At 47.0% G+C, this 21,191-nt stretch overlaps 8 protein-coding genes across 8 annotated transcripts; 3 read left to right on the plus strand and 5 right to left on the minus strand.

Annotated features, from left to right (window-relative positions):
- Positions 1–782: 782 nt before the first annotated feature.
- Positions 783–1,193, plus strand: TRUGW13939_07685 (uncharacterized protein; the record flags this gene model as incomplete). The annotated part of the gene is made up of 1 exon (XM_035490823.1): positions 783–1,193. One exon carries the CDS (start codon positions 783–785, stop codon positions 1,191–1,193), a length of 411 nt encoding a protein of 136 aa, XP_035346716.1.
- A 365-nt stretch (positions 1,194–1,558) lies between these two features.
- Positions 1,559–2,072, minus strand: TRUGW13939_07686 (uncharacterized protein; the record flags this gene model as incomplete). Its single annotated transcript, XM_035490824.1, has 2 exons — positions 1,559–1,572; positions 1,637–2,072. 2 exons carry the CDS (start codon positions 2,070–2,072, stop codon positions 1,559–1,561), a joined length of 450 nt encoding a protein of 149 aa, XP_035346717.1.
- A 2,188-nt stretch (positions 2,073–4,260) lies between these two features.
- TRUGW13939_07687 (uncharacterized protein) lies at positions 4,261–5,673 on the minus strand (the record flags this gene model as incomplete). The annotated part of the gene is made up of 1 exon (XM_035490825.1): positions 4,261–5,673. The coding sequence occupies one exon, from the start codon at positions 5,671–5,673 to the stop codon at positions 4,261–4,263; it is 1,413 nt and encodes a 470-aa protein (XP_035346718.1).
- Positions 5,674–9,694: 4,021 nt separating this feature from the next.
- TRUGW13939_07688 (uncharacterized protein) lies at positions 9,695–11,488 on the plus strand (the record flags this gene model as incomplete). The annotated part of the gene is made up of 3 exons (XM_035490826.1): positions 9,695–9,920; positions 9,977–10,086; positions 10,151–11,488. The coding sequence occupies 3 exons, from the start codon at positions 9,695–9,697 to the stop codon at positions 11,486–11,488; spliced, it is 1,674 nt and encodes a 557-aa protein (XP_035346719.1).
- Positions 11,489–11,693: 205 nt separating this feature from the next.
- Positions 11,694–12,790, minus strand: TRUGW13939_07689 (uncharacterized protein; the record flags this gene model as incomplete). The annotated part of the gene is made up of 2 exons (XM_035490827.1): positions 11,694–12,557; positions 12,614–12,790. 2 exons carry the CDS (start codon positions 12,788–12,790, stop codon positions 11,694–11,696), a joined length of 1,041 nt encoding a protein of 346 aa, XP_035346720.1.
- A 476-nt stretch (positions 12,791–13,266) lies between these two features.
- Positions 13,267–13,752, plus strand: TRUGW13939_07690 (uncharacterized protein; the record flags this gene model as incomplete). Its single annotated transcript, XM_035490828.1, has 2 exons — positions 13,267–13,320; positions 13,390–13,752. 2 exons carry the CDS (start codon positions 13,267–13,269, stop codon positions 13,750–13,752), a joined length of 417 nt encoding a protein of 138 aa, XP_035346721.1.
- A 98-nt stretch (positions 13,753–13,850) lies between these two features.
- Positions 13,851–18,917, minus strand: TRUGW13939_07691 (uncharacterized protein; the record flags this gene model as incomplete). The annotated part of the gene is made up of 10 exons (XM_035490829.1): positions 13,851–13,950; positions 14,008–14,773; positions 14,841–15,022; positions 15,073–15,196; positions 15,714–15,891; positions 16,162–17,065; positions 17,217–17,376; positions 17,438–17,704; positions 17,768–18,398; positions 18,450–18,917. 10 exons carry the CDS (start codon positions 18,915–18,917, stop codon positions 13,851–13,853), a joined length of 3,780 nt encoding a protein of 1,259 aa, XP_035346722.1.
- An 870-nt stretch (positions 18,918–19,787) lies between these two features.
- TRUGW13939_07692 (uncharacterized protein) lies at positions 19,788–20,561 on the minus strand (the record flags this gene model as incomplete). Its single annotated transcript, XM_035490830.1, has 1 exon — positions 19,788–20,561. The coding sequence occupies one exon, from the start codon at positions 20,559–20,561 to the stop codon at positions 19,788–19,790; it is 774 nt and encodes a 257-aa protein (XP_035346723.1).
- Between the last annotated feature and the right edge of the window lie 630 nt (positions 20,562–21,191).

The following is a 21,191-nucleotide window of genomic DNA, read 5'->3' on the forward strand; positions in this document are numbered from 1 at the left end:
CCTGCGTACGGGGTAGATATCAGGTTAAGGTCTTGCATATTGAAGGTAAGGAGTTCTGGTGTAGTGAGTTTGTATCATGGTAGAGTGAGTGGAGTCAAAAAGAGAGGTAAACTAGCATCAATTATTAATATTGTTGGCATGTCGGCATGTCGGCGAATATCTGGCCGTGACGCACCGATTGACGTTAAATTTATACTACACATAAAATTGCGGGGAGAAAATCGACCGGGAGACCTCGTTGGTCTATTAGAAATCAGAAATCCGTCTTAGGAAATCTGTTATTATTACTGCTAAGACAAGGTACGACTAATCAGACACGTCGAAATAATCCATTTGACATTCTATCTTCGCGAAGGCTCCACTAGATAATTATTAATGGAGATATTATACGCAAATTTGAGTAGTCAAAAGTCACAGTATCCCAAACAGGAAATCGGTTGCGCGGCTCTTGATTGGTCCAATGCCTGTCCTATGTGCCGATTGGATAGATGTAAGTTGATTTCAACCATCAGATTGCATTCTGTTGGGACTATTGATTGTTAATCAAACTTGGGTTCGATTTCAATTTTCATGCTTATAAATTCATCGCAATTTATCTGGAGCTAGGGTGTTGTTAATCGTTGGTATAAATAGGATACGGGGGCTTCACTGCTGGAGAAAGAAAACCTCTTTCAAAGAAAAATCACTTGTCAAAAAGCTCAATTTGTCTACTACTCAATCAATTGATTCCATAATCCATCTTCTGAAGAAAGTCGATAAAAGACACCGAACACACGACCGACATGGCCACCACTCCTATCACCGCCTCCTTTCTCAAAGAAACCGCCAAGTCGGTCTACATTGCACTGTGCAACAAACCTCGCCCAGAGTCACTGGTTGATCTGCCTCTTTTCCAGAAACATTTGTCGCCAGAGTTCAAACTCTACCATGACTCTAAGCTCCTTCCGGACGGAGGTGGTCGTGATGCCTTTCTCGCCCTGTGGAGCAAGATGGCCTCTTCCATGCCGGACTTGCATATGGAGATACGTGATGCAGTTGCCGAGGTTGAAGATGCTGACGAGGGAAATGGAAGGGTTTGGCTGTACTCGAAGATTACGGGACTGCACGGTGGGGTGGAGAAGCTTAGTGTTGATATGATGAAGTTTGAGAAAGGTGTTCTTGTGGAGGTTGTTGACCTTCAGAGGACTTTATGAGGTATGTGATTCTGCATACAAAGTATTAGTTAGCAGTCTAATCTCTAGTGTATAGAGGTAGTAGCAGAGAAGATGTCGCAAAAATGGTCACTATAAAGCAAAATAAAATCGAAGCAGTATCAATTAGTCGTTTAAGTTATCACAATCATCAAGAGTATCGTACACTATAATAATAATGGCATGCATACAAGTCACAATGTCACTAAGGATATAACAACAAATACGATAATGGCTGATTAAGCATAGGAACGGTAGAAAAGAAATAATTCATATTATCGAGTCAAAACGTGGTCAGATATACTCCGTAGCGGAATACCATAAGACAGCGGGCAAGGAAAGAGGCCAAAATTCTCGGCTGAAATAACCTAGTGTCCATGTCCTGGTAAAGCAAATAACGTCAGTATCACATAGACAAGTTGCAACATTGAAAAAAGATAACGTACTTCCCAAAGGCTTGGCCCTCTTCGAGATACTGGCAGCCTGGTCCTGCTTGATCCTAGCCAATCTTGCATCCTCAGCGGCCTCTTTCTCCAACTTCTTCACATGGTCTCTAGCATCCTTGACGGACTGTCTTGCCGCCACGAGCGCCCTGTCTGCGGCTTTCTCCGCTCCCTCGGCAGCGGTGACCTGATCGCGGGCAGCAGAGATACTGGGATCCTCACGATTGCGATGCAAGATGCTGCTACTATGCTTGATGCTCCCGCTAGAAACAGATGCAGTAGTGGAAGGAGACTCGTTGCGTTTTGAACCAAAGAGACCACTGCGACGGGATTCAGTGGGAGTGGGCTCGGCGTTCGACCGACGCGGAGAGCGGGTGGAATTCGAAGAGGACCCCGGGGTAGTGGTGGAGTCGGTGGAGTGATGACCGAAGAGACCCATGATTGTTGTGTTTCTAAGCGGGTGAGGTGTATAAATTGCCTTTTCAGGAAATTTTTAGCAGGTAGAATAAACCGAATGCTTTTTATTAACGACGGAATTTTCTTGTAAATGGAATAGAAAAAGAAAAACTGTTGCATGATGCCCGTGGCATTATATTATAGTCAATCTCATCCTATATAAACAATAGATATGGGGGATCGTCCTAGTTGCATGACGTACCGAGCACAGACCTGACGTCAAGTCGGCGACGATCAACGGTGAAGCCACACGCATTTACCTGTCAAAAGGTTTAGCGAAAGCTTAGAAGAAGTTTAGAGGCAGGATAACAAAAGCCACGTTGGTGATATTAATTAAATTACATCTATCTAGACACATGGAGGCACCTGGTGCTTCTTTCTCGCAACACAACAGTCCTCTCTCTCTTTTATTTGTAGTAGCTTATATGACAGGTTTATACGGTGTATATTTGTTATTAAATCATTTCTCGTTACAAAGACCTCAAATTATAGACATGGCTGGAGGAATAATGTTGACATTCGTGGTATACGATGCATTGCGTCATAGTCTTAACGGGGCGGTTTAAGATAGCCCTAATTTCTCTCTCTTTTGTGCTGGCCCCTATCAGCGCTGTTCTAATCCCTGAAAATTTGCGGTCACTGGCCAGTAGTTCAGCGCCAATGGCTAGCCCGCCCCACATACGTCCCGAAGTATATAAGACTGACAGCCACCGCCATCAAACAAAGAAAATCATCCAGTTTCTTTATGCCAGATAAAACACGCCCAACACGCAAAAAAAAAAAAGGAAATTATTTCGCAAGGATGTGACACACATAACCCCGGAGGGACCCAGACCGAAGGATGGGCGCAATACCAATTCTGCCACCGTGCTGTCATTTAAAAGTAAGAAATGTAGACGATAGAAGTAGTACGATGAGTTAACTGAAATATGTGTTTTTATGGAATAAAAAACAAGAAAACAAATAAAATAAGATAAAAAACATTAGCGTTTCATTTCTTTTAGTTTTGGAGAGAAATATTAACGACTCGTAGTAAATAGCATATTCACTGCTTGTATTTAGAGTTGGCTTGGCTGTGTCAACGGTATTTACTAAATCATAGTTCTGGAGAAACTTTAGGAGACCAATGAGCTATGTGGATTATCATATGTACATAGTATTGGTAAATGAAGGCATATATAAAATTCTGATCGTGACAAGGAGTCCATTCCTATCCTCTAAAAGTACTCTGCAATGAGAAAACCAAATATAAGAGAAACAAGAAAAGAAAGAATCCTTTCTATTAGTTATATAAGAAATATTCCTTTATATATGCTAGTCTATTTTCTTTGTATGTTCGTGGTTGGCTAACCTCATAGTAGGGTCCTCGTATTTAGTGGCTTATAGAATTGAATCCTATAGGGACACTTTAACTGCCCTCTGCCATTCTCGGAGCTTGTGTGTTTTAGAAGAATGATTAAAGGATAGTCACATAATTAGGTGTTCGTGGTGTGCGCCTAGATTATTACTAATTCTTATTACTAATCCCTAGGTATGGAGGAACCGGGTGGAATACAACGAGCTGCCATTAAGGTACTGTGATAGAGGCTCTTAGCAAGACTAATAGGGCTAATAAGAATTTTCCTATTAATAGAGCTTTAAGCTCTAATATTGCTATACTAGGATCACTTTTTAAGTAATACTTAATTAGATAAAATCTTTATATAAAGGAGAACATATATATCTTTTACTAGATAGATAGTTTCTTTTTCTTCTTTTCTTTTCTTTTCTATACTTGATATTGCCTGTAGACCCGGTGCACCTAAATAGCTCAATCCCTTGTTCTGACCACTGCCATAGGTAGTGCAAGTCCCTATAAAGGGGTTCTGCTAGGAAGAATAGTAAAGTGGGGATATGGAATGTAACTGATATGCTTTGGTTTTAACAACGGTGTGTTTTAAAAAAGCCTTAGATACGCACAAAGTTTAGAATTATTAAGAAAACCACATATATGATAGTAATAACATGTTATCTCTTCAATTTTAAGGAAGTAGTGGATATTACAGATTATGGGGACTTTAAATAAAAATTGTTGGCAGGATAGTTCCCCCTGACTATTAGAAGGCGCCGTTAGCTATTAGGCTTAGATGCGTATATAGATTAATCAATAAATTAATCATAGGGTAGCTCATTCAGTTTGAAGCGGTTGGGGGTGCCAGACGAAGTTTTAAGCTGTGAGGTCCATGGTGACCTATTTCGCTTTCCCAGCGGTCTATGAGCATCCTGCAGTCATCTGAAATGATATACTTCTGACCACCAGGTGGCCTGACCAATTCGTGAAGAAACAATTCCCGCCATCGATCATTCACAATATTAGACTTGCATATCTCGACATGAGATTTTTTTGGATATCCTAGCCCAGGATCAATATCCTCTTCGAACTGACCTTCTAGCCCAAGATATGCGAGTCGTTTCCGATCCCAGAGGCAGAGGTCCAGATAATCAGGAAAATATAGGCCACGGCTCTTTAAACTCAATCTTTGTCCTCGAGGACGATCCCATGCGGCACAAGAATACCACATATACCAATAGGAACTCCTGTATAAGGAGTTATATTTAAACAAACTTCGTTTCCCTTGTTCCCACCACCATTTCCTGACATCCTTTGCTGGTACTGGCGCTGGATTCTCCAATCTCCATTTGGCAGTCTCCTCTAAGACTACAGAAGATTGAGACCATGTTCCTTCGATCTGTGATTTATGGTAATTTTTCGAGATTGTGAAGACGGCTTCCAGAGCAGAATCGCCAATTGCTTCTTGTATAGTAGCAGAGACACAGTTCATGTGATCAACTTCAGCTGATCTTGCAATGTGATCTAGTGGAGGCCCCAGATCTGAGCGTATGCGTTGTATCTCCAAGCTGTATTGAGTAAAATTATAGTCTTCTACATTCTGTAGACGTGGGTCAACCGATCGAACATTCCAGTAAACCAGTAATTTCCAGAGAGCACGCTCAACGCGATACCGTTCAACGTATGATGGAGACCACCAGGCCGCTGGCTCAAATGTAATTCCAGGACCCGAATAATGGCCTCTACTCTCGTTCAAGCCTCTCGGGGTTCTATATCTTCCTTCTTCTGAGTTGAGAGTCGGAAATATCAGTTCATGAATATTCACCAAAAGGGTAGTCAAACATAAATATTGCAGAGTGTGAATCCGCACAGCTACTGACAACAGATATCGAGGCCCTGGTGTTCCAGCTATGAATGCCCACGATGACGGCGGCGCAGTGGTCAAAACATTCTCGTCTAAAGACTTGAATTTATCCACGAACATCTCAAACGTTAGCCGCCCGTAAGAATTTTGTGTGTTGTAAGGCGGCGGAACATTGAGGGCACCCAAGATTGCAACCATGCGTGCCAAGTGCTTAAAGTCGGGAATTGAGCGTTCGATGGTGTCGTCTAGGATATGAACTGGGTCGAGCTCAAATGCCGCGCTGGCTTTTGCGGATGCGTGTATGAAGTTGTAAATTGACGAAAGGTCTGGCGCTTGTCGGAGGATGATGATTAGCACCTCCAGGGGGAGACGGCAGAATGCGCTGCACATTGTGGCCACATCTATCTATGAATTAGGAATGAGATTTAGCATCTCTATAAAAGACAGCTGATATATGGATGATGGGTCATTGTTGCCTTGTGGGCAGATGACCAACAGATGTCTACTTTATACCTGGTTCTATCATCTGTCATCCATGGATCCGATTTCTACATGTTAGTAGGCTTAAGGGAAAGGTGAGTATTTATGAAGCCAAATAGGCCGACAAAATGCGACTGCATTGTGAAGATATCGCTGTATATATATCGCATAACTCATCGACAATCGGGCACCGAAAGTGTTTGCATTGAGATGAATCTCCTTGTTGATCGTAAGTACTCGGAGTATTTATTCTACTATTCTAAGTGGAGCCTCAAAGAAGAACTGCGTAATTTCGACCCCGCCTCACCTCACTTCTGTACGACTGCCTCCCGAGAATAAATCTACCAACTATGCCGTGTTGATGTACGTATTTTTTTCTTTCATCTGAACATCGTCCAATTTTTCCGATTGTCTAACGTTGCGATGCTATTTTCGACGTCATCGGCCGCAAGCTCAAGTTCAACAACGCTCAGTGGGCGAGAGCGTCGCACGCTATCCTCCATCAAGACGAACACAATAAGCTAAACCTAAGTAGGAGCCGCTAAGCCTATAATATTAGTGCACTAGTCCCAATATGGAGATCCCGAAGAACTAGCCGAATTTGGATCCAGCCGTACAAATTGAAATTATTACACTACTCTTCTTTTTATAGTTCTATGGTTATTCCTGTTTTTGTACCACTCTCAGTTATCTTCCTGCCTTTGTGGTGCCTCAGGCCACCACTGCTGGTTCCCGAGGCCTGGGTCAGGACTGTCACAGATCGTGTGTTTCACTCTAACTAGATTAAACTGCCCTAGACTGCTGGACCTGGGTATTGTCTATCTAACAGGAAAATATAATGATGTCGACATATAAATGAACTAGGAATCCCTTACAATTAGGGTTGTCCCTTTTTGTCGTAGCGGTATTCAGTTCGACAAATGATGAGCTAGATCCCATCAAAAGCATGCAACCAGCCATCAAGATTCGCTCATTCTTCGAGTTCTCAAAGTACGACAGCTAGTTTGTAGTTAGGAACGCGCTTTTCTCTGCAGAAGGAAAAAGATCATCTGCGATATCCATGAGGAATAGATGCATGTAACTTTGAATCAAATTTCCATTGTAGGAACTGTAAGATCCACTGTGTTGAGAACATTGCTTTTGGCGTTGTTCATGAGGGAATGTCAGACGCTGACTTGAGATTGCGCCAAACACCTCTGATGGCTACTGACAAAGGCTTGACATCGCTGGGAACTAAATATGGTAAAATAGGTGGTCCAGTTTTACTGCACTGAGTTATTTAAATGAAGTTTTTGATACAAACAATATGAGTAATAGCGCTTGCCAGTCATTGGTGAATTGCACTCTGCGAGATGGGTTGCGGAATAAAGGGGACCGTCGACAGATCGGCATCAAAACCTCGCATAATTTGATCTCACTGACTGTAATGAGTGGCTTGGTGTAAGGGGTGGTAGATTTTACTGGATTCCTACCGGAACGAGGCCTGGTCATGAGCTATCTCTCGATCCGGCAGCATATCACCTAATCGAAAACCCACTACTACTATTGTACGATTGAATGCGCTGATTTAATCATGATAGCTCTGGTTTTTGACACTGATCTAGCTGATGATGAGTGGGTTGTAGCGGAATTAGGGAAATTATATACTCTTAGAAGGGATTTGGAATGGCGCATGGGGAGAGAGCATACGCTGTCATTCACCCGGCTGGTGGATATCCATGTCGAGTAAAGCTATACTACTGTAATGAATCAAGATTCGCTAAGAAAAGGGATTGAACGGTTTGGAGTTTTTAAGTGGTCCAAGAATGACGGGGTTATCTCCTAGTAGTTGGGGTAAAAGGGCTTTTAGGGATTAGTCACTAATGTATACATCTACAGGATTGTGGCGGATGGGAACGCTTCCCCTTTTTTCTTTTTCTTTTCGTTTTACATCAAGTTATTATTCCAATATCGATGGAAACAGGGAAAAAGAGCATGAAGGAATAGATAGTATACTCAAAGGATACTTGGAATTCACTAGCTGTCGATACCAAGCATGATGTTTGATACGAACCCCAAAGGACGCCAAAATACGAGAAAAACCCCCTAGACAATTCCAAGTGAGCTACCAAATAATAAACCAAGTGTTTCAAGCGTGTCAAAAAGCGATACATTCAAAGACTCTTCTTGTGCAACCTCCAAAACAGTCCGTTGCCAAAGATCCCATGGAATATTAGACGTAATACTGCTACGGACCGCACAGCTAATTCCACGGAAAAAGACCCATTACATCCGACAAGCCGATCGCGGCGATGCCGGTTCGGCACACCGAGAGTGATCTCAACAAAAATAACGATGCCGACCGATCCCGAGAGCCCCGCCGATGCCGAGTGGGTCAACCGCATTACGTCCCATGGATTGTAGCGTTAAGTGTGCAAGGGTTTTTTCGTTTCTCAGTCGGAATCTGAGCGAGCGAAGGAGGAGGATTGTTTTTTCAGCTAGGGGACGTGTGTCCCATGGAATTGAGGCTTTTCTAGAATGAGACAAGACTCCACCGGTGTCGTTTTTGAGTTTTTCCATATTTATATTTATATGGTTTTATGACTGCATTTTTCTTGATGTGCTCAGCTGTTCTGGGTATTAACATACATTCAGTTAAGGATAATAATAAAAGAATATACCAATGAGCAATTATTGCTTTAGAGGCGGAAAAGAAAAAGAATGATATCTATTCCTCCAGCAAGGATGATTATGCATCTCGGCTTGCCGGTGTGAAAAAAAAAACCTTTTTAAACCGGGCCAGTGGGTCAACATCTAGATCAGCCCCGCCGCGCCAATCACAGACAATAGGGAAGATCCTTTTTCCTTTCGTATTAACCACACCTGTAGCTTTTCTGCTTCACCGTGATGTGGATACGAACAAAGGCGTGCCTGACCTGGTGGGTCGAGGGTTCTCTCGCTGTGAGTGAGTGGGTCATGAAGAATTTTGAAAACACGAGTCAATGATGATGATTCCCTAACACTAGAAATAACAAACAAACAAGACTTATAGACATGGTATGCTAGGTAATATAGACATATGGGACAATTGAAATTTTAGAAAATTTTTTTAGTGATCTTTTCGAATGAAAGAGAATGTTATTTTTTGCAGGTGAAGAAGGCGAAGAAGCCCGGAGAGCTTAAAATATCGATGCCGATCTCCTACAGAACTTAACTTTTTCGTACAACTTGGCGCTAACCGTTTAAAAATATACTGACCGATGAACAACCTGCACGAACAACACAATTTTTTATCGTTTTCATTGCAAGGCAAATTCAATAGACTCAAGTGCTACATATACATACAGATTCTACACCCTCTATCTATATAGTGGTACGCTCTAAAGTACTATCGAATACTACATGACCAGCTACATTACCCTGAATAGTGGCGAGAGCAAATCTCACCAGCCAGTCCCACCGATATCCACTGCCAAAAGGGGAAACAGCACACTATTGACGGGCCCTACTACTAATGTAGTCGTAGTCGTATTGCAGGCTAAACAAGCTGTAGCATTCCTGGCCCTGGTCGTTGGACAGATGCCGTTCCTGACTTCCGAGCTTGCTCCGTAATACGGCAATAGTAATAATCGAGCGTTGCTAACTTGCTGCGAGTAGTCTGTCTGACAGCTTGCTCCTCACTGCTCACAGCTCACTTGCTCAGAAATTTCTGCTGCTCCATAATTCCAACCAAAATTCCAAACCCCATGACCTGAAACCAAATTTATTTCTCTCCGAATTTTTGATCCGGGCCCCCGATTTTTGCCCACATAATCGATTATGTACCCCAGTGATTTAAAAACATTCGTAGCTCGCCCGGTCTGATTTTCTTTCTTTCTTTTTCATCACCCCCTCTCCAAAAAAAAACCCCTTCCAAAGGCCAATCAAAAAAGTGAAGGAGAACACCACAAAAATGGCCGTCTCACAGATCTTAAACAAGTTCAAGCCAAAGGCTGAACAAAACGAACAAGCCGAACACACAGAAACAAGCTACCCTTCAGCCACGACGTCTGGAACTGCCTCGCTGGCCGAGAAGAACGCCAGGTACGATGACAGCAAAGTGCCGTACCTGACCTGGCGGTCTTTTATACTGGGTGTTCTGGCGTCTATGGGCGGTTTTATCTTTGGTTACTCGACTGGTTTGTGCCCTGAGAATTGGCTGAAAACATGGATTTCATACTCATAGTAAGGATAGGACAAATTTCCGGATTTGAAACTATGGACGACTTCAAAATGCGCTTTGCCGAGCATAACGACACTGGATTCTACTTTACCAACGTCCGCTCTGGTCTGATTGTCGGATTGGTGAGTTGAACCCATTAGAAAGCCGAAAAAAAAAAGGTCGCCAATAACTGACTGAGATAAAAAGATGTCCATTGGAACCATGATCGGCGCGCTCTTAGCCAGCTCCATCGCCGACCGCTTCGGCCGCAAACTGTCCATTGCCCTCTGGTGCATCGTCCACGTGGTCGGCATCATCGTGCAAATCACCACGGATACCAAATGGTACCAAATAGCTGTGGGCCGTCTTGTCGCCGGCCTGGGTGTCGGCGCACTTTCCAGTGTTATTCCCATGTACCAAAGTGAATCTGCTCCACGACACGTGCGTGGCGCCATGGTCAGTGCCTTTCAGCTATTTGTCGCTTTTGGCATTTTCATTGCCGCGTGTATCAACTACGGTACAGAGGGGATGCACTCGACCGCAGCGTGGCGCATCACCATGGGTATTGGCTTTGCCTGGCCGCTCATTCTGGGTATTGGCATCATCTTCCTGCCCGAGTCGCCCCGGTATGCGTACCGTATGGGCCGTGTCGACGAGGCTCGTCGCACCATGACAAAGCTGTACGGTGTGCCGGAGAACCACCGTCTCGTGGCCGAAGAGATTGCGGACATGAAGGACAAGCTCGACGAAGAGAAAGCCGCAGGTCAAGCCGGCGTGTTTGAGATCTTCACGGGACCTCGCATGCTCTACCGCATTATTCTCGGAATCGTCTTGCAGTCTCTGCAGCAGCTCACTGGCGCAAACTTCATCTTCTACTACGGAAACACCATCTTCACCTCGACGGGGCTGAACAACAGCTACGTCACCCAAATGATCCTGACCGGAGTCAATTTCGGCGTTACCATTATTGGTCTGTACATTGTCGAGCACTTTGGCCGTCGCAAGTCCCTGATTGGCGGCGCTGCGTGGATGTTCATCTGCTTCATGATCTTCGCCACTGTTGGCCACTACTCGCTCGACCGCGCAAACCCGCCTGCGACACCCAAGGCTGGTACGACATTGATCGTGTTTACCTGTTTCTTCATCGTCGGCTTTGCTACAACCTGGGGCCCCATTGTATGGGCAATTGTCGGTGAATTGTACCCAGCACGCTACCGCGCAACGAGCATGGGTATTGCGACTGCATCGAACTGGACGTGGAATTTCTTGATTTCGTTCTTCACGCCGTTTATTTCAGGAGCCATTGATTTCCAATATGGGTATGTGTTTGCGGCGTGCTCGTTTGCGGCGGCGGTCATTGTGTACTTTTTCGTCTGTGAGACGCAGGGACGCACGCTCGAGGAGGTCGACACCATGTACGTTGGGCACGTGAAGCCGTGGAAGAGCGCGAGCTGGGTTGCGCCGGCGAACATCCGCAGGTCGGCCGCTGAGGACATTCCCGAGGAGACTCGTGCTTCTGAGGGCGTTGTTGCTGCTTCTGAGTGAACAAGCAGAAAAATTGCTGTATAAAATAGTCTTGAGATATTGCTGAATGACATGAAGTCATAACTAGCCGGTAGTGAAATGCCACTGTATATTAATAAGAATAATAATATCCACTAAAAAGTACTATTTGAAACCATGTGTTTTCCGTAATCACAGCTCATTGCTGATATCCCATCTTGCTACCCCAACCAACAATAAAGCAGGCCTACAGAGCCTTCTTTCCCTTCTCGCGCTCCGCCTTCTTGAGCGCCCTCTTGCGGATCGACTCGTGCATGCTCTTGTTAATTCCGAGCACCCGCTTGCTAAATACACCCATAACGCAGGTAATGAACCAGGCCATGATGCCATGGCTAAAGTACGGAGACGAAGTATACGTATACTGCGGAGAACCGCCGTTGCGGCCAATCTTGCTCAGTGCTGTAGACACCCACGCCTTCGGTGTAGGCACCGTCAAAGTTGGCTTGCGGATCTTGGACATGGCCGAGGTGATGAGATGCGCCTGCAGGAGCTGCACAGTGATACCGTAGGGTTCGAGTTCGGCGCCTAGTGCAGTAGACCAGTACTGCAGGAAGGCTTTGCTGCCAGAGTAGGTGGCCAGAAGTGGCGTGGGCACGAGGCCGCCGAACGAGCCCATAGTCAGGATCAGGCCGCGCTTGCGTTCAATCATGCCGGGCGTGATGAGCTGGGTGACACGTAGAGTGCCGTGGCAGTTGATAGTGATGATGTCGGCAACCTCATCCTCGGGAGTCTCGTTGAAGGGCACGGGTATGCTGTGGCTGCGGCCTACGTTGTTCACCAGGATCGATACATCCAGTCCTTGTACCAAAGTCTTCAATTTTTCGTAGTCCGCATTGTTGTTCTCGGCAAAGTCCATGGCGAGGACCTTGGTCTGTAGGGAGGGGTTCTTCGCTTTGATTTCATCGGCGAGGGTGATCAGTTTGGACTCGGTGCGTGAGACGAGCACAAGGTTGAATCCGGCACGCGCGATCTGGAAGGCAAACTCTTTACCCAGGCCATCAGAGGCTCCTGTAATAACTGCCCAGCTGCCCTTGGGGCCGAAGCTTTTCAACTACCCCGTTTGTCAGCCATTTCCCATACACCACGAAACACAGAAATACAACATACCGACTTTCCCGGCAGCACAAACAGACTGAGCAGGACGCGGAGAAACGTAAAGGCGTGGCAGAATATAAAGGCTCCGCCAACAGCGCCGAGGCCAAACACCAGGGTGGTCTGGCATTGCGACAGGTCGGCGGCGCGGAACTGGGACAGATTGTCCAGGTATTTGTGGACGCACTCCATGTTGGATGGGGGGAAGACAGGAAATCGAACTGGCAGAAGGGAAGAAAAAAGAGTCTTTATTAGGGGAAGAAAAGAAGAAAGGAAGAGAGAAAAAAAAAAGATGAACTGAAGAAAGTCCGACTAGAGACGCAAGGAAGGCGCGGCCAAAGCTCCTTCCGAGGCTGCAAAAGTTGTTGAGCTCGGCCGGCGCGCTGATTGGCGGCGGCTGCCAACAAAAGTCTCGACAATCAAGTTGAATCAACACTGCGAACAACGACACACGAACACGAACAGGAACAGGAACAAGAACAAGAAAAAGAACCAATGTGAGATCAATTGGCTTTTTTCGTCATGGCTCTCGGAACGAAAACTAATGAGACTACTAGTAGAACCGGAGAAATACCTACGAGAAGATTTAGCAATCCAGGCGAAAGACACCAGAATCACCGCATCGCAACAACAAATCGAATCGCGTCTTGACTTTGTACAACATCACAATGTCCTCTTTCCTGCCTGCCGAAGAGGGCCTGCTGCCCCCCTGGCTGCTGTTTGTATGTGCAACACTCAGCCCTTATCATCACATGTCCTCTCCCTGCATGTGCTAACCCCTAGGGTCACAGGTCTCAGTGATTTCCACCCTCAACTCGGTCCAATCCTACATCTCAGCCACCTACCACCAAGCCCTCTACGTCGGTTCGCCCGCAACAAAAAACGAAACTCCGTCTTCCCCGCTGGCCTCACGCACATTCGGTACATGGACGCTGCTCTCGTCCGTGGTGCGTCTCTACGCGGCATACAACATCACCAATCCCGTTGCATATGACCTTGCGCTGTGGACGTATAGCATTGCGTTGGCGCATTTTGTGTCGGAATGGGCTGTGTACGGGAGCGCTCAGCTCAAGGGCCGCTTTGTGATGCCCATGCTGTTCGCCAGCAGTGCTGTGGCGTGGATGTGGACGCAGAGGTCGTGGTATTTGGCATGATGGAAACAATTGCACGATGAAGAGGTGGTTGTACATTTTCAATAAGATGTTAATACTGTCATCATATTAACACTTTTAGCTATTTCTAATTAAGACATCTACAATTTCTTCCTGTACAGCTCACCGCCGCAGGCCTTTAGCTTGGAGGTCGCCTGCTCCGGGGTGATATCCCGCTGAGGCTCGGCCATCATCTCATACCTGCTTCTGTCAGTATACCGTTACAATTTCTTTTTTTCTGAAAAGAAAAAAACTCACCCAACGAGAAACTTGCGCACAGTCGCACTGCGCAACAACGGGGGATAAAAGTGCAAATGCAACCACGACGACTCAATCTCCTCATCCGTGCCTTCAAGCGGCGCCTGATGAATACCCATGCTATAAGGGAAATGCGTCTCAAACAGGTTATCATATCGCCGCGTGATTTCCGCAATAGCCTCTGCCAGCTGCACCTTTTCGTCGGCATTCAAATCGACGAGCGCGCGTTTGTGTGTTTTGCTGATAATCATAGTCTCAAAGGGCCATGTAGCCCACCAGGGACACAACACAACAAACCCATCATTTTCAAACACAACGCGCTCTTGTTTGCTCACTTCGAGCGCAACGTAATCGCCCAGAAGATGCTTCCCACCGTGCTCAGCACGGTATTTTTTCAGCTGCTCGAGCTCAACCATCGGTTCCTCGGGCAGACTGCTCGTCGTCCATACTTGGCCGTGCGGATGCGGGTTTGAGCAGCCCATGGCGGCGCCCTTGTTCTCGAAGATTTGCATATACCGGTACTGCATCTTGGGCTTGGTGAGCGAGGCAGTCGGCGCATCGGGGGGAAGATGCGTGGCCGGAGCGACTTGGGCAAGCGGGTTTTTGGGTGAGAGATGCGAGGTATAAATCTCCGTCCAGGCGTCGATGACAGGCACAATCTCGGTAGCAGACAGATCGGCCAGCGTCAAGTTGTGTGCGGCGGAAAAGGTGAGGACGTAGCATTTGCCTACGACGGGCTCGGCGCGGAGGAAGAAGGATTCGTTTTCTGCAGTTTGTTGTTTTGTTACTTATACGCTCTGTTTATTTTTTTGGGTCAGTAAAATATGGCTCACCATCTCCATGCGGTTTGTACTCGGCTTGCTCCTCCTTGACCGCGCTGTAATCATTGACAAAGACAAAAGTGTTTGTATACTGCGGATTGGCATCGCCCTGCGCGCGCGCGTTTCCGGGGCACAGGTAGCATGCCGGGTCGTATGACGGCAAGACGGTTTTGGACGGGGATTCCTGCTGTCCTCTGGCATTTTTATCAGATTGATTCTGTGATCATCTCAAAAGTATACGTACTGCCATGGCCGCTTCGTCCGATGGGGAGACACCAGCACGTAGGATCCGCGGAGAGGATTGAATCTCCGGTGCGAAATGTCGTCCAGCACGTTGTCAGCCATAGCGAGTTGGCGGATGGGAAAAACTTGAAGTAGAAGGAAAAAAACAAGCAAATAAAAGGAAGAAAAAAAGCGAGGGAACAAAATTACCCTTTTAACCACGCAGGCCTAATTAATCGAGTGCAACATTGTCGCGATGCGGGGCTCCGATTTGGATGCCGGGGACAAAACGTTTTGATGTTGGCGGGGCTGCTCCATCCTGACGTAATCGCGAGTCTGTTGTACACCGGAGTCCTTTTTAGTAGTATACAACAATTTCTATTCTATTTTTTTTGCTATTAATGGTACATGGATTCTACATTTTTACATATTATACAGCAGATACTGCTCAAGGCCGTGTCCGCCACGTCGCCTTGCGGTGCTTCATATACTCCTTGGACCGAATCGCCTTCCAGATCCCCCAGAACCCTCCCAGCGGGCTGACCGAAATAATTCTCTGGCTCCAGGTCTTGCGATCGTTGGGCGGCGTGACCTTGACCTTATGCCAGACGCTCGGCAGTGACGTCGCTGAATATTTCTCGCGCAGCGCAGTGTACCACTCACGGTCAAAGTCCTTCCAGAACTCATCCTCGGGCGAGTACGTGTGGGCATACAGCCATTTCATGCCACCGAGTTCGCTCAGCTTATGCTCTAGATCGCGGTTCTTGGCGACGAATTCTTTCTGTCTGGCAGGCCCGAAGCCCCAGAGGCCAATGTTGAGCATGCGTCCCGTGTAAGGAGTCTGCGTGTTGTGTGGGTGCATTGTCGGTATGGGCGACTGCTTGAGCGGGCAGTACCACAGCGGCCAAATGTCGAATTTCTGCGTCGTGTAGTCGATAAAGGCCTCTGCGTTTTCGTATGGCAGGGCCAGGTCTTGCACAACATACCGGCTCGACTCGCCGCTTGCGTGGAGCGCCTTGTAGAGCATGCGCGTGTGCAAGAAGTCGTCGAGGAACCAGCGCGTAAACTTGTTAAAGGGGAACTTGAAATATTGAAACGCCGATGTGCCAACCCAAAATCCGCCTCGGTCGTATCGGAACAGGTACTCGGCCAATGGTACGTACTCTGTAGCCACGTCGTTGGACTTTGTAATCTCCTGTGCGTGGAGGTAAAACCAAGGGTCCCATGGATTACTGAATGTTTTCACTGGAGCGTCTGCGGGTTTCTCGTCTGTCATTTCACCCTTGACCACAACGCCATGGTCGGGCGAGAACTGGATGCCGTCGATGTAATCAAATGTTGCGTTTTCCGGGTCCGCAGATTCTTTTTGGAAAGCCTCAATCGCTGCCGCAACACTGTTCTTGCGCTCGTACGTAACTTTGACAAATTTCTTTGCCTTGATCAAGTTCAGTTCGATCAGCGTTGTAACCCCCAAACTGCCCACCGCGCCAGCCGCTCCATGAAATAGATCCGGCTTGTTCTGCTCACTCGTCTTGACCACCTCGCCATTGGGCAGAACCATTTCCACCGAGTCAATCGTACGATCAAAAAACCCGTGTCTAAAACTCGAGCTCTCGCCAGAGGTTCCCGAGTATCCTCCTCCGGCTGTGATGCCCGGAAACTCCATGACCACCGGTGGGATCAAGCCGTGTTTGAGCGTCGCCTCGACGAGCCGGTCCATGGGCACATTGGGCTCGACATAAGCCTTTTTAGCTTGGTCATCGACGCGCAACACATTGTTGAGCGCGCTGATGTCGACGAATTTCTGGTTCTGGGCATTGGGGCGAGGGCGTGTGCTGTTGGTTGAGCCGTGGAAGATGCGGTAGGGCTGGTTGGCTTTGTGGAATTGCGACACCAGGCGCGAGATTTTGGCTACGACGTCTTCATGTTTGCCCATGGCGACGTCGAGGTAGCCGGGGTTGAATTGCGATGGGGGATTCGAGAGGGGTTCGTCTTGTTTCTTGTTGCTCGTGCAGCTGGAGCTTCGTAAAAATGGCCGCAATGAATCTAACCTAATCAGGTAACATGGTGGGGACCTTGTTTTCCCAAGGGTTTTGTTTTTATACACATCCAGCGAATTCGATACTTTATAATTACAATCATGCTATTTCTATCACTTAGATTTACGCACTACTCGAATACAAGCGCACATTGACCCCATTGCGATGCGTCAAGGTCAAATCAACCTTTGCATCAGGCACGCGACTACCGCCATCATTTCTCAGCGTGTCAAAGTTCTGCGCCAGGCGAATCATCATATAGCTCGCTTCAATGAGGGCGTATTGTTCTAAGGATATCATCAGCATATTCTTTTACATAATAACGTGATTGATATGGATGTTACTCACGACCGAGACAAATGCGTGGCCCACCGTTAAACGGAATATACTCCCAGGTGTGCGAGCCATCGCGAGCCCATCGCTCTGGATCGAATTCCTCGGCGTCCTCGCCCCAGATATCCTTTCGGCGGTGCATTGTGTACAAGCTGAAGGGGATCACAGTGCCCTGTTTAACAAACACGCGCGATTTTCCGTCGGGGCCGCCGCCGAGGGGAAGAGATGTGTCTTTGAATGCCATGCGGCTGTTGATGGGCACTGGGGGTAGGAGTCGAAGTGCTATATTCATGAATTAGCGGGGAACTGAAAAAAAAAAAAAGAATTGGTGTTAGAAAGGCTTACCCTCATTGAGCACATATCGCAAGTATCGCATATTCTTGATCTTGGCGTGTGTGATCTCGCCAGTCGGATGCGCAACATCTCCAAACTCGTCGAGGATTTCTTGACGCAACTTCTTCCATGCATCTGGCGCGTGGGATAGGTAGAAAAGGACAGAGCTTAGCAAGCTAGCCGTGGTATCGCGGCCGGCAATCAGCAGGTTCAGAATGTTGTCTCTTAGAACCTTGGGATCCTGGGTATCCTTAGCCAACGCTTGTAGGAAGATGTACCGATCCGACTTTTTCGCCTCGGCGCGTGACTCTAGCGCAAGACGGACGTAGTGGTCGGCAATGTCGTGGACATATTTGCAGGCAGAAGTATATTCTTTGTTTCCGTCAACCAGGAAGCTCAGTTTCTGTGCACTCACGCGGCGACTAAGCCATTCGAGCGATTTGTCGAATGCACGGCCAAATTGCACGGCACCGCTGCCGGATGAGGTTTCTGGGCCTGCCAAAGATTCTCCAAACAAGAAATGGGTAGAAGAGTTGTTGGTAAAAGCAAAAAACAGCGGCTGGATGTCAAAGAGGGACTTGTCCTTGGGGATGGCCTCGATGAAGGTCTTGATATGCTCGTCCATGAGCTGCAAGTCGGCAACCTAAAACATCGTCAGTCTATAAGACATTCTACGTCAAGTAGTGTAACAAACCTGGTCTTTGGTAAACTGAGGCCGCAACAAGGTCCTCGCGTGCGACCAGGTACGGCCGTCTGCGTTGAAGATGCCATCGCCGAGCAACGGCCAGAAGGTTCTTGCGCGGTGACCCAGTCCAAAGTCGGCAAACTGGGTAGTCAGAATCGCTTTGGCATTCTCAGGCTCGATTGTGAAGAGGATCTCGTTGCCGGGGATCTTTTGCTTGAAGGTGTTGCCATGGGTCTTGTACAGCGAGTCGTGCAGCTGGATTCTCGTTCCTTTTTTGGCGGCTTTGGCGACTGTCATGAAGAATCCTAGGCCAAAGGGACCTGATGAACCATAAACGCCTGGCAGACAGCCGAGTGACCTGGCTCGTTGGCTTGCTCGGATAGAATTGTATACATTTTTAACGACGAGCAAGACGATACTGAAAAGCACGAAGGCGAGAACGGGGTGCTGTCCTAGGTCAGCCATTGTCACGGCCATATTTGCTCCTTTGTTTTCTTTGTCAGATTTACATCCAAATAATAAAAGTAATCAGAAAATAAACGACGTGTGGCTGCTTTATACGACCCAACAACAACCGTCGCATCGATTCAACGTTTGCGGGTCAAGCCCTAACTCGGCCGCCGGGCCACTCGGGTTCTCCATATTGACAATTTGACATTAAAAAAAAGCCACTGCCGGGCTAATTACAAGTCCCTCGAGTTCCATCGCGATCATCATTCCACATCTTTGATCAAAAAGAGGGGACGCTGGCCGGCCCTGTTGGTCGCATCTAGCCTAGTTCTTCGGTGTCTCTTCTCTGTTCAGTGCTGCCCCGGTTCCCCGGCGGTCTTAGCGACCTTAGCGTAGGAGAATTTACTCGATGCGGTTATGGATTGTTTTTTTCTTTCAGCCCAGTAGTCTTTATGCCATTGGTATTCCGTTTCCGTGTTGTGAACTTGTCTCTCACAGGTAAGATCGCTCTGTTACAGAGTACAAATTCTAGTGAATTGGCGGTGACTTGTGATGATGATGCGGCGACCCCGAGGCTACGGTATCGGTTTTGCCGTTGGAGCCGTGGGCCATCAATCTCACCGGAGGAAATACTTGATTTCTACAAAGTACCCACTGATTAAACAACATTTTTAATACTTTAAATCGTGGCTCCGGTGAAGAAGGCTCTTTTGGATAATGGTTCAAGCATAAAACTGATGCCAGTTCGCTTTACATATGCAGCCCGGACCAATGCCCTATACAGGAAAACCCAACACAACGAATTGACATTGAGAAAGCTACTCTATACCAACACAGTAATAAGCTCCGTGGTCCCATTATCCATTGTTCATCAAACTCGACTACTACATATAACCACTAACCCTGGACACGGGTCGGATCGGCATCCGCAAAAGTGGTACCAAAGGCGACATTATCGACCCAGATCTCTCTGGTACCCTGAGTTCCCTTCATACCGTGCTGGTCGTGCCATGCATTCGCATAGATGCCGACATGGAAGTCAAATGCGCGGTCGTCGTCGATCATAGTGGGTAGACCGGTCGCGTTGACCACTTTTTCGCCGTCGTACCACATCTTGTAAAATCCCGAGTCGTCGCTCTGCCAGTTGGCCTGGATCACGATCGTGTGCCACTCTCCGGGTGTCACGGTCTTGAGGCCCTTCCACTCCTTGAGCCCTTGGTTGCAGATGCTGCCTTGCTTGACGCGCGTGGCCAGCTGGTCGCCAATTACCCAGACCATGCTCGACGGCATCCAGTCGTCGCAGTTGGTGTCGGAGAAATCAGCGATGAACTGAGCAATATTATACGACTGTGCGGGGGTCGCCTGCCAGTCTTCCTGCAGTCTGAATGCGAAGCCATAGAACCCTTGATCGCCGAGTTTCCATACTTTTGTTTCGGCTTTCTCGGAGTGGAATCGTCCTGTCCAGGATGAATCATAGACTTGCGTGAATTTCAGGGCAGTTGAGCTGTTGCGGTAGACGACATTGGTTACTTGCTGGATGCTACCCTTGTTCTCGATGTTTTGTGATGACCAGCCAGATGTTGTGCCGGTGTTTAGAAATGTCTGCGTTGAGACAGCCGGGGATGCAAGAGTCAGGGCTGCAATGGCAGCGACAATGGGTTGGAAGAACATTTTTCTTTCTTTTGCTTTTGACAAGTAACAATCTCGATCTTTGCTTAGTTAATGTGCCTGTCTATCTCAAGTCCAACGACCAGGTGAGGCTCCCCCTTTTATACCCCGACTTTCCCAAAAATAGCAACCATTCTAGACTCGAGTCTCAGATAATCCGCCCCTTAATTCAATGTTTCTCACTCAGAAAAGCTTAAATAAGCATGTTTAAGACATGGTAATCCCACCAATCCCCTACTATATGATCATCTTTTACGTGAAGTAGGGACTCGCATTATCCTATTTGGGGCGCAGAAGCGGATACCATTTTCCATTTCGGGAAATGATGAGTCTGACACTCGCTAACGCTTCCCTTCATAGAACAAGTAGATCGAGAATAGGCTATCAGCTTCTCGGTACTTATTTCGATGATGATTAAAATAGTACGTAAATCACTTAAAGGGACCTTAAAAAAAAGCAAAGCAATCAAAGCTGTCAGCAAACAAAGGTGAGGCTGATTTCTTGGCACTAAAAAGCGTAATCTATCTATCAAGGGATGGAACAAAATCCATGGATTTGTAGTAAAATCATTCATTCTTGATTCAGATTTTCCGAATGTGAATCTTCTATATAAAATAATAATGGTAAACATAA

The sequence above is a fragment of the Talaromyces rugulosus genome, chromosome IV (genome assembly GCF_013368755.1).
Source record: "Talaromyces rugulosus chromosome IV, complete sequence".
In the NCBI taxonomy this organism is placed as follows: domain Eukaryota; kingdom Fungi; phylum Ascomycota; class Eurotiomycetes; order Eurotiales; family Trichocomaceae; genus Talaromyces; species Talaromyces rugulosus.